The 12977-nt window shown below is 42.6% G+C and overlaps 1 protein-coding gene across 1 annotated transcript in view; it reads left to right on the forward strand.

Moving 5' to 3' along the window:
- The window catches only part of Gfm1 (G elongation factor mitochondrial 1), a 48315-nt gene that overhangs the window by 8681 nt on the left and 26657 nt on the right, over positions 1-12977 (forward strand). Inside the window, 4 exon segments of the mRNA XM_028867235.2 lie at positions 4361-4511; positions 6879-7033; positions 8565-8649; positions 12058-12195. Of these exon segments, the coding sequence (XP_028723068.1) occupies positions 4361-4511; positions 6879-7033; positions 8565-8649; positions 12058-12195 (529 nt within the window).

Genomic DNA, 12977 nt, shown 5'->3' on the forward strand with positions numbered 1-12977 from the left:
TGATTTTAGTGACTTAAGATTAATTGTTCTTAGAAGTCATTCTAGAGAATGTCACTTCTTTGGAATACACTCATATCACATTACATCATGTATGCATGAGCCCCTACCCCCCTGTTTGGAGAGGTCTTCCTTCATAGCTGAGGAGGTTTAGCGTAGGCTTATTATATTGGGCTAGGGGTGTAGTTCACGCTAGACTTTGACTCATTATCCTCCTGCCTCAGCTTCCCAAATGCTGGGGTTATAGGTGTGTGCCACCACACTGTGAAAGGATGTAAGCTCCTTGGGTTGCACTTCTTTTTTCTTTCTTTCTTTCTTTCTTTCTTTCTTTCTTTCTTTCTTTCTTTCTTTCTTTCTTTCTTTCTTTCTTTCTTTCTTTCTCTCTCTCTCTCTCTCTCTCTCTCTCTCTCTCTCTCTCTCTCTTTCTCTTCCTTTCTCTCTCTCTCTCTCTCTCCCTCCCCACCCCCTCCCTAGCCCTGGCTGTTGTGGAACTTACTATGTAGACCAGGCTGGCCTTGATCTCTCAGAGATCTACCTGCCTCTGCTTCCCAAGTGCTGGGATTAAAGTCATCACCCCTGGCTTAGAGCTGCATTTCTGTATCCTGAGTGTATAATAAAAAGTGGGAGAATATAGGCTGTCAGGAGCCGTTGTCATGAGCTATTGAGGGCCAGGACACAAATACAGCTTATAGTAGTTGATAATTCAGATGTCAACCCACCAGAGGAACGATTCTCAGCTGGAGTACCCTGTCGAGCAAGGCTTGAAGACCACTGACTCTGAACACTGGTGATTCCATCTGTAATTTCTTGTGCAGTAACAGCTGTGCTCTCTCTCTATTACCATGCATTTTCATGAAATGTGTATATGCAATCTCATGACCGCATCTCAAACTTATATATCCATGGATGGCCAGGAAGATGACTTTTCCTTAGCTGGACAATTCTGATATATAGAAAATACACTAGGAGATGCTTCATAGCCAGATCCATTGTCCCACGTGGACTGCAGCCACGTAAAGCCTGCCTTGTTCTTTCTGCTCAGACTAACACCAGAACATAACAATCGCTCCTCACACAAACTGCACAGTCATCTCATTTTACCTCAGAGCAAGTTCAAACTAGACCTTTGTAAACAGATCCTAAGTTTAAAACCTTACAGTTATGTACAAGGTCAGAGTCGCAGGTGTCTTACCAAGGTTACTACACAAAGCTTTTTTCTTAAAAAGTCCGCCAATTCTTTGCTTGCCAAGTCTGCTGATAAAAAGCTACTCTCAGAGTTTGTCACACTGGGCACTGTACCCCCTCCCTCTGGCCCTGAGACCTTGGAACCTTGTGTTGCCATGGTAAATGGCTCTGCCCTTATTGCTTACCCTAGGAATATGCTTTTGATCAGTGAAAGTTAACTCTTGTAATTTTTTCTATTGCTTCAAGCCTCCTGAAAAAGAACATTTTTAGGCTAGAGGAGAAGAAGCAGGAGGATTAGAACAGGGAGAGAACAGACTAGAAGAACCAGATGAAACAGTAAAGAGACAAAAAAAAAAAAAAAAAAAAAAAAAAAAAAAAAGAACCAGATGAAGCAGTAAAGAGACAACATGAAAGAACATGGTATGAGCAGACTTATTTTCACCCTCAGATATTAGTTTCTCCTCATTTATTGTAGCGCCTTTTTTAGAACCCTGAAAAGAAGGCTCTTAAGGCAGGCCCTTAAAAGTCTTCGTTAGTAGGGATTATAAATGCTTATCTGATGTACTTCATAAGATTACAAAATTAAGGCCGGGCAGTGGTGGTGCACACCTTTAATACCAGTACTTGGGAGGCAGAGACAGGTGGGCCAGCCTGGTCTACAGATCAAGTTCCAGGACAGCCAGGGCTACACAGAGAAACCCAGTCTCAAAAACAACAACAACAACAACAAAAAGCTTACGAAATGAAAATGTTAATATGTAGAGACTGGGGAAAATGGCCTATAAGTAAATTGCCTGCCACAAAGCCGTGAGGACCTGAATTTGAATCCCCAGTTCCCATTTAAAAGCTAAATGTGGGAGCACAAATCTGTAACCCCAGGACTGGGGAGATGGAGACAGGTAGGTCCCTGGCTTATTGACCAGTCAGTCAAGGCAAATCAAGAGTTCCGGGTTCTTGAATGACCCTGTGTCAAAATGAAGGGCCTGGACAGTGAGGCCAGAGCACTCGTTACTTCTGCAGAGGACATGGGTTCAATTCCCAACACCTAGATGGTGGCTCACAAGTGTCTGTAACTCCAGTCCAGGGAATCTGACACCCCCTTCTTACCACTAGATATGCATGTGACACACAGACATATATGTGAGCAAAATGTCCACATGCAGAAAATAAATCTAGAAAGAAAGTCATAATTTTATTAAAACAAAACAAAAACACTTAGAGGGCTTTCTAAAGCACATTTCTGGGTTTACCTGCATGATTCTGATATAGCAAATCTAAGGTAGGGAATGAAATTTGTTTTTCTGGAAACTTCTCAGGATACACAGCTATACATGTACAAATTGCAGTTTAGTAATAGTAGCGTAGACAGTGTCAAGATCCTTGACTCTAAGGAAGTCCCCAGTGCCTCCCCCAAGGGTCCTTTCTGAGGAATTTTCTGCTACCTTCTTGGAAGACCATTTGACCTCTTGAAAATTCTATGGTCTATAATGGTACTTATCAGAATATTGCAGTCTGTAAGGAGGGTTAGATAGCTTACAGTTTTTTGAAACAAGGTCTCACTGTAGCTTTGACTGGCCTTGAACTCTGAACTCACAGAGATTCTACCTCTGCCTCCTGAGTGCTGGCATTAAAGGTGTGAGCCAGCACAATGGGCCCTAGACAGTTAGTTCTTTTTTTCCCAAATAACAAAGTTGACCACACAACCTTTCGTTTAAATATCCCAATTTGAAGCAAGAAAAGGACAAAGCATAATGCATCCTTCATCCTTTATACCAATTTTGGACTCACCTAGGTTCATGGTTCTCAACTCTCTTAATGCTGTGGCCCTTTCGTACAGTTCCTCAGATTGTGGTGACCCCAACCATAAAATTGTTTCTTTGCTACTTCATAACTGTAATTTTGCTATTGTTATGAGTCATAATGTAAGTATCTGATATGCAGGAGATCTGCTATGTGACCCCCAAAGCAAGCAGTCGTGACCCACAGGTTGAGAACTGCTAATCTAGGGACTAAAGAGGAACGTGATAGAACACACCAACTGTAACAACTGAAGAGTATAACACACTTGATATTTAACATCAGTCTCAAAGTATTCGAGCTGTTTATTTTAAAATGGAAAGCCAGACCTGGTGGTACAAGCCTGTCATCCTAGCACTTAGAGGCTGAGTCAGGAGCAAGCTTAAGGCCAGCTTTGGCTACACAAGCAAGATCCTGCCTCAGAGCCCATACCACTCCATCAAGACAGGTGGTAGTGGTTCAGAATAGACAAAGGCTTCAGAACCTTAAAGAATTCAGCCTTCAGATCCCCTGTTAATAGAATTTTCAAGAGCTTACACAGGCTTCAGACAGGTTAGCTTGAAAGTTCGCTGGTATAATTTGGTTCATTTAAACCAGCTTTCTCATTTACAGTGCAGATAATAGAAACTTTTTTATGATGTGAGCGTGAGCCGCTCTCCAGTTTCCTGCTGCTGTAATTCAGGTAGTAAAGAAATAGTGTTTTCTTTTCTTTGTCTTTTCCTCTTAGATGTCAGTAAGAATAGTCCTGTAGCCACACTGGAAAGAATTCTAATCCCTTGTTTTTCTAAGTCTTTTTCGTTGTTGCTCTTTTTGAGACAGGGTGTCTCCTGGCTGGCCTGGAACTTGTCATGTAGACCAGGCTGTTCTTGAACTCGCAGAGATCTGACTGCCTCTGCCTCCTGAGTGCTGGGATCAAAGGTATGCGCCCCCACTCTCAGCTCCCAAGTCATTGTTTTGACCTCAAGTTCTGTGGCTCATTTTAGTCTCTAGAGTAAGATAAGCCAGTTTGTATTAAATTGGGAAGGATTTTAGATTTCATCGTGTATCGTTCTGAAAGACTTGATACGCAGAAGAATAGGACATGCTGCCGTATGCCATCAAGGATGCTGCTTTGTTCCCTCGTAGTGGACTGTGTGGAGTTCCAGGCTCTTCTCTCCCCTGGTAGCTAGCACATTCTTGAGCAAATGACTTGATCCCTTGAAGTGTTTTTGCTCACTGTTTTGTCTGAACTGTAAAGACGTAGTTGTCTCATTTGCTCTTTGAGTGCAGATACCTCAGAGCTTTTGCCAGAGCAACAAACCACCTTAGCTGCTAACCATACCTTGGCTGTTTTATATGTTTAACTGAACTAGTTAGTACAGTAAAGCCTTCTTTTTCTTAGTCAGATTGTTCGATATGGTGAGATTCCAGCTGAACTCAGGGCCGCAGCAGCTGACCATCGGCAGGAGCTAATTGAGTGTGTTGCTAATTCAGATGAGCAACTTGGTGAGCTGTTCCTGGAAGAAAAAATCCCCTCAGTTTCTGATTTAAAGGCAAGTACTTTCAAAAGAAACCTTTTAAACACTTTTTTTTTTTTTTTTTTTTTTTTTTTTTTTTACTGTTTCTGGGTGTTTTGCCTGCATGCAGTGCCTGTGGAGGCCAGAAGAGGGCACTGTATTCCTGGAACTGGAGTTGCAGATGATTGTGAATGTCCTGTGGGTGCTGGGAATGTCCTGTGGGTCCTGATCCTCTGGAAGAGCAGTCAGTGTTCTTAACCACTGAGCCATCTCTCCAGCTCCTCAATCTTATAAAATGAAAAGGGGATTGATGTGAGGGCAGAGGACATGATTCTTTTGTTAATGAGCTTTATTAATGTAACCTGATAAAAAAAATTTAATATAATTGACTTCCAAAAAATGAAGGTTCTTGCCAGAGACTTTTTGAATAAGCATTTCTCCAAACAAGACATTCAAGAGTCAGTACATGAAAAGATGTTCTCCAGTACTAATCATTAGAAACAATGAAACTCAAACCTCAGTGGGATACCATTTATGCCATTAAGATGAATCTTATTTAAGACCAACCAACTAACCAAGTAAAACCTAAAATAACTAAAAAACCCAGAAAGCATATATACAGATGTAGAGACTCAAACCCTTGTGCCTTCCTGTTAGAAATGTGGCAAACACCGTGGAAGACAGCGTGGCAGTAAGCCCCTCCCTGGAGGCACACCTGAGAAAGAAGGGGTCTCAGCTAGTTTAGGTGTGCCCCAGCATCAATGGAAGCACTGTCCACCACAGTCAAGAAGTGGAGATGATCCTCTGATGAATGCCCATTAAAATGAATGAATATATAAAATTATGTGGTATGTACATATAAATATTTTTTTATCACCCAAAAGTAAAATTCTGAGGAATGTGACACTGCATTTGGGAACAGAGGCAGGCAGAGCTCAGTGAGTTTGAGGCCATCCAAGAACATCTAATGAGACCTAGTCTCAAAAAACAACAAAAGCCGTTTAAGGGAAAAGAGAGTTTATTTGCTCACGATTTCAGGTCACAGTCCATTCTTACTGAGAAGTCACAACAGCTGGAGCTTGAGAGAGCTGGTTACAGTACCTCCAGTGAGGAGCAGAGGGGACAGTGGATCTCACAGTACCCCAGTGAGGAGCAGAGGGGACAGTGGATCTCACAGTACCCCAGTGAGGAGCAGAGAGGACAGTGGATCTCACAGTACCCCAGTGAGGAGCAGAGGGACAGTGGATCTCACAGTACCCCAGTGAGGAGCAGAGGGACAGTGGATCTCACAGTACCCCAGTGAGGAGCAGAGGGGACAGTGGATCTCACAGTACCCCAGTGAGGAGCAGAGGGGACAGTGGATCTCACAGTACCCCAGTGAGGAGCAGAGAGGACAGTGGATCTCACAGTACCCCAGTGAGGAGCAGAGGGCAGTGGATCTCACAGTACCCCAGTGAGGAGCAGAGGGGACAGTGGATCTCACAGTACCCCAGTGAGGAGCAGAGGGGACAGTGGATCTCACAGTACCCCAGTGAGGAGCAGAGGGGACAGTGGATCTCACAGTACCCCAGTGAGGAGCAGAGGGGACAGTGGATCAATGAATGTATGCTTATACTCAGCTTAATTTTTTTTTTCCGTTCAGTCCAGGGTCCAGCCTATGATATGGTGCCTCCCACATTCAGTGTGCGTTTTCCCACCTCAATTAATGTTATCAAAATAATCCCTCAAAGACATTTAGAGGTTCCCCCTCCCATGATTCTGAACTGTGTGAAGTTGACAATTAAAACTAACCTTCACCAAGTTTACAGTCAAACCTCTCTTATCCCGTAAGACCATTTCTCTGCCCCATTCTAAAACATGTTAGTTTCTGACTAATCCAGATGTTTGATTTTTGCCTTTGTTTGTTTTGTTTTTGAAACAGGTCTTACTATGTAACCCTTACTGGCTGACTTTGTACTCATAGAGATCCCCCTGCCTCTGCCTCCAAGTACTAGGATTAATGGTGTGTGCTACCACACCAAGTTTGTGTGTGTGTGTGTGTGTGTGTGTGTGTGTGTATTCTCCCTCTTACACAATTATTAACATATAGTTTGTAGTATTCTCTGTGTATATATACATCTACCTCTTTCAGTACCACATGTATATTTGTGTACCTCTTCTAGTACCAAATAAAATGGAATGATTTTAGGGCTGTCAAAAAGTAATTATTCCATAAATCACTACTTGGCCCTAAGAAAAGCAATTTTCCCCATTTTGATATTTTGACTGAGTTATTGAGATGTTATCTTGTTCCTTCTCAGGAACCAGCACTCCGGAGTATCAATTCATTTTGTTTGTTTGTTCATAATTGACTTGAAGCACACGTTGTTACGTGAACATGAATCACTTTCTCTGTATCTGTAGCTGGCAATCCGAAGAGCGACTCTGAGTAGATCCTTCACTCCTGTGCTCTTGGGAAGTGCTCTGAAGAACAAGGGCGTCCAGCCTCTTCTGGATGCTGTTTTAGAATACCTTCCCAATCCATCTGAAGTCCAGAACTACGCCATACTCCATCAAGAGTGAGTATGGCTCAGTTATGACCTTGGTTATGAAAAGATACTTCAATACTTATACACTATGAAGAGATTTAAGGATTGGGCTTTCATTTATTTTTATGATTTTTCTTTCCTCATTCACAAAAATCACCATGTTTAGTTGGATACCAGTTTTGGTGTACAGGAAAATATTTACTGTATGAGTTCCTATGTCTTTTGTGACTTACAAGTATGATTTGTGGGCCAGAGAGATGTCTCAGAGGTTAAGAGCATTGACTGCTCTCCCAGAGGTCCTCAGTTCAGTTCCCAGCAATCACATGGTGGCTCACAACCACCTGTAATGAGATCTTATGCCCTCTTCTGACCTGCAGGCATACATGTAGTCAGAACCACCATGTACATAATAAATAAATCTTTAAAAAAAAAGGTATCGGTTGCCACGTTTAATCCACACTCACAGACACGATCTGTGAGATCAGCACCTTCTAAGCAGTCAAAAGCAAAGCTAAAGAAAACCTTCTAAAAAAAAAAAAAAAAAAAAAAGGTATGATTTGTTCTATAATCTTTCAAGGTTTATAGTATTAACTTTTTCATTTGGTATCATTTATTTTCAGTTATAGAATTTTTTTTAACTTCAAAAAAAATGAGGCCAGATGGTAGTGGCACCCGCCTTTAATCCCAGCACTTGACTTGGGAGGCAGAGCCAGGCGGATCTTTGTGAGTTTGAGGCCAGCCTGGGCTACAGAGTGAATTCCACGAAAGGTGCAAAGCTATACAGAGAAACCCTATCTCAAAAAACCAAAAAAAAAAAAAAAAAAACCACGAAACTGGGGCCAGTAAGATCATGCATCAGATAAAGTGTCCACTACCAAGCTTCATGACCTTGGTTTGATCCCCAGGACCCACATGGTGGAAGGAGAGAACCAACTCACAGAAGTTGTCCTCTGAGCTCTATGTACATGTGCATAAAATAAAATAATAAAATGTAAAGCAACAGCAAGGGAAAGAAACCTGTTTAAGGCTCTCCTGAATATTACTCTGCATGCTCTGTAAGAGTTGCAGTGTTTGAATCCACTCTGGTCCTGTCTATGTAGTTACGAAGCCTGTAGGACGTGATCTCATTAACCTCTTTCAGTGAAACTGTGTAAATCAGAAGTTGTTAGCAAACATACGCTCCTTCTCTTGGACAAGAACAAATTGATAGGGATGACTATCAAGGGCTGGGTAGATGGCTCAGTGGGTCAGATGCTTAAGTGAAGACCATGTAAGAAGCTGGGTTTGATGGTGTGCTTGCAACACTAGACCTGTGGTGGTGCTGGGAGGGAACTGTGTGGAGACAGGAGGGTCTCGGGCGAGCTGGCTGCCAGCCTAGATGTCTCAGAAGAACATGGCAGAGGGTGATAGAGCAGGCCAACTGAAATCATCCCCTGGCCTCCATCCATGCCTTCAGATACATGCATATACACACACATGTACATGACACCACACGGACACAACACATACAAAGACATACTAAGTATTATGTTTTACAGCTTTATATTTCTTTTGTTTAAAGTGACTCAAAAGAGAAGACCAAAATCTTAATGGACTCCAAAAGAGACAATTCCCACCCATTTGTGGGCCTGGCTTTTAAACTGGAGGTAAGTTGCTATCTAAGATACTTACTGCTGTCTAGTTTTCTTTTACTAGGCTTTTAGCCCTGTTATAAAATGATAGTGTGCCCTTGTGAAACACTTAGGAAAGTAGAGGAGATAAGAATGGCCAGAACCTTTAATAGTAAGTTGATAGTTCCTTATTTTTACATTTTTTTTTTTTTTTTCCGAGACAGGGTTTCTCTGTGCAGCCCTGGCTGTCCTGGAACTCGCTCTGTAGACCAGGCTGACTTCGAACTCACAGAGATCCACCTGTCTGCCTCCCAAGTGCTGGGATTAAAGGTGTGCACCACCACCGCCTGGCCAGTCCTTGTTTTTAGATGTAGTTAACTCTACAGTTGCAGTTTTAAAATGTAAAGTTTTACAGAAACCATACTCTATATAATTTTACCTTGGTATTTCCATTTAAAATAGTTATAGATATAATCCATGTTTCTGTAAATTGTTAGAAGATTTAATTTATTGTTTTGTGTTGTGTCTTGTATGTAGCCCATACTGGCACCAAATTCACAATCCTCTTGCTACAGCCTCTTGAGATGTGGGATTACAGTGCGTGCCATCATGGCCAGCTTAAACATTTTAAATGGTAGTATAAAATTATATTAAGTAGCTGGCAGTGGTGACAAACACCTTTAATCCCAGCACTTGAGAGGCAGAGACTGGCTGATCTCTAAATTCAAGGCCAGCCTGGTCTACCTAAAGAGTTTCAGGATAGCCAGGGTTACCCTGTCTAAACAAAGAAAGTTTGTTAATATGCCATAACTGGCTTAAAATTATCTGATTATTGGACATTATTATAAACAAAGTGGGTCTGCTTTTGAAAACAAATTGTCCTGAGTCACTTAGGAAGGGATTCAACCTAGCTCTGTTTTTAAAACCGAAATCTACAGATAGTTGGAAATGTACAGGTATTGCAGTTTGTGCAAGGAAATTGCAGTGTATCTTACAATGCAATGTTATTTAGACTTTAAAAATTAAGATGTGCCAGGTGGTGGTGGTGGTGGTGGTGTGAGGTGACGTGACGTGACGACGCATACGCAGCTTTAATCCCAGCACTTGAGAGGCAGAGGCAGGCAGATCTCTGTGAGTTCGAGACCAGCCTGGTCTACAGGCACCAAAACTACACAGAGAAACCCTGTCTCGAAAAAAGAAGCAAACAAACAAACAAACAAAATGAAGATGCTTAATTATTTTAACAATTTATTTATTTTTCATTCATGTGTGTGGGTGTTTTGTCTGCATACATGTCTGTGTACCATCTTGTATGCAGTGCCCATGGAGGTCGAAGAGGGGGTTGATCCTCTGGAGGTAGAGTTACAGACAGTTGTTAGTCACCTGTGGGTGCTGAGATGACTGATCCTCTAGAGCAGTCACTCTAGCAGCTGCTCAGCAAGATGTTATCTATTTTTTTTTTTTTTAAAGATTTATTTATTTTTATGTATACAGAGCACAGATCTGATTACGTGTTGTGAGCCATGTGGCTGGAATTGAACTCAGACTCTGGAGCAGTCATGTCTTACTCTGACCATCTCTCACCCACTATTTTTTTGACATGAGAAGTTGATTATAAACTTTAAAAGAACATATTTTAGATTTTCAGAAAAATTATAAAGATTTGTACAGAGAATTCATTCATCCATTTTTTTCCTTAGTAAACATTATTGCAACCAATGGAACAATATTAATTTACTGTTGGTAAAAGTCATATTCAAATATTTATGGTTATTGCTTATATCCCCTTTTTGTTGGTTCATTCAGCTAGCACATTAGATTAATTATCCTGTCTCCTTAAGCTCCGTCATAGCTAGTTCTATGTCACCTTGGCATAAGCTAGTCATTTTGGAACAGGAAACTTCAACTGAGAAAATAATCCTACCGGATTGGCCTGTGGTGCGTTTTCTTGAATGATGGTTGATGTGGGCAGTGCCATCCCTGGGCTGTTGATCCTGGGAGCTATAAGAAAGCAGGCTGAGTCAGCCATGGAAAGCAAGCCAGTAAGCAGCCCTCCACAGCCTCCAGCTCCTGCCTCCAGCTTCCTGCCCTGCTTGAGTTCCTGTCCTGACTTCCTTCAGTGCTGGACTGTGCTGGAGCTCTAAGTAGAAGTAACCCCTTCCTCTCCAAGTTGCTTCTGGCCGTGGTGTTTATCACAGCAATGGTAGCCTAGGAACTCCTGGAAACTGTTCTTAGATTTTTTCCCCCTTTTTCCCATGGCCTTGGTGTTTTTTGAGAAGTGCTCGTCAAGGATGTCTTTCAGTTTGGGATTTTCTGATACTACTGTGAGGATTAGATTGGGGTAATGGATGACAGGAGGATGTCTGCAGAGGAACATGTCGTCCTTAACACATGTCAGACATACAGGTTTTTACTATGATGATGACCGTGATCACCTGACTTAGGTAGGGCTTGTCAGGTTTCTTCCCTATAAAATGGCTCTGTTTCTCTCTCTGTCTCACTGCACTCTTTAAAAAGCAGTCGTTACGTTCGGCTGTTTGTGACTCCTCAAGAACAAAGAAACAAGCATCCATTCACCCAGATAGGGCACCAGTGACAGACCAAACACATTTGACCGCCCAAGTCTATCTCACTTGGTGAGCCAGTGAGTTTACTGGGGCAGCCTACAGGAGCATGGGTGTCCCCTAGACAGCTGCACCAAAACCCCACCCCATGGAGAAGCCTCCTGAGAGCCATGTCCCTGGAATCTCTGCCCAGCTGGAGGCTGCTGTACCAAAGCATCCCCTCTTCCCCAGAAACTGTTTCTGCTTCTAACCACAGGAAGGTGCTGGTGAATCTAAGCACTTTCTGAGTTCCCTGCCTCTTGCAAAGTTTGTTTCCTGGGTCTCATGAGCCAGGCTCTCGTCTCCAGGCAGGAATGTGGAGGAAATACTCCCGTTTGGAGGAAATAGCTACTTTCTATACGTTTATAGTGCAGCTGTATTTTGTTTAAGATTTATTTTTAATTAGTGCTTGTGTGTGAGGGTGTATGCATATGAGTGCAGGTGCCCACAGAGGCCAGAAGAGGGAACCAGATCCCATAGAGCTAGAGTTAGAGGCAGTGTGAGCTGCCTACTGTGGGTGCTGGGAACTAACCTCGGAGAAGCAACAGGTCCCACTGAGCCTGAATTTCTTTGACTCTGTATTTCTTATTTTGTAAATTTAGATATCTTTTATCATTTTATTGTTAAGGTCAAGGTGTTTTACTTATTTATATAAACCTTTACTAACAAATTCAATTTTTTTAAAAGCAGTTGGCTACTTAAAATTTGTAGTGAAACATTTTTTTCCCTGGTTTTGTCTCTTCCTTGTTAATATAGCTGGAACTTGTTTTGATTTGTGAGGTTGACTCTTTGCTTTCTGACACTTCTTTTGTTCTTCTACAAATGCACTCTTGACTTGTAGGCAGGCCGCTTTGGACAGCTAACTTATGTCCGCAATTACCAAGGTGAGCTAAAGAAGGGCAGCACCATCTACAACACGAGGACCGGGAAGAAGGTGCGCGTGCAGCGGCTAGTGCGCATGCATGCCGACATGATGGAGGTAAGCATGCCACTGAGGTCGCTGGCGAGGCGGGGTGCCTTCCGGTGTCTGAGCTCCTCCAGATCATCACCTTTGTTCGAACACACGCTTTCCTTGCTCTTTGCACTCGGCTGTGTGGTAACTGATCTAGCACCTTGCTCTAGGTGAACTTAGTTGGCCGGTGTTAAGAACTTGGTTTATTCCTCTAGAAGGTAGCTATCCTTCTTCAGAGGCCAAGGTTCAGGAAAAGAGACTCTGGCATTCAGCACAAGTACTTTCCCTAAGAGCTATGAAGACGCTAGCTGTGAAGGTGTGTGCATTCAGGAAGCGAAGGCTAAATCACAAGGCCGTCCCGAAATACACAAGGGGACCCTGTCGGGAGAGAGAAGAAGCATTAGAAGCATTCAGAAATGTAGTTCTTAAAGATAAATGGGTGATGCCGGGCGGTGGGGTGCACGCCTTTAATCAGCACTCGGCAGAGGCAGGCGGATCTCTGTGAGTTCGAGGCCAGCCTGGGCTACCAAGTGAGTTCCAGGAAAGGCGCAAAGCTACACAGAGAAACCCTGTCTCGAAAAACCAAAAAAAAGAAAAGAAAAGAAAAGATAAATGGGTGATAAATTCACACAGTTTTCCACGTGATTTGATGAATTTGCTTTCTGAAATACGGTAGCAGTGAACATACTCTTTAGTATTAGAACCTATATCCTGTTCACCATGGGTTTAGTACTTTTCTCAAGAGCTACTAAGATGCTGCCGTGAAGCTAAGGCAGAGTCACAAGGCCAGCCTGGTACACAGTGCAAAC

Source organism: Peromyscus leucopus, chromosome 6 (genome assembly GCF_004664715.2).
Source record: "Peromyscus leucopus breed LL Stock chromosome 6, UCI_PerLeu_2.1, whole genome shotgun sequence".
Taxonomy (NCBI): domain Eukaryota; kingdom Metazoa; phylum Chordata; class Mammalia; order Rodentia; family Cricetidae; genus Peromyscus; species Peromyscus leucopus.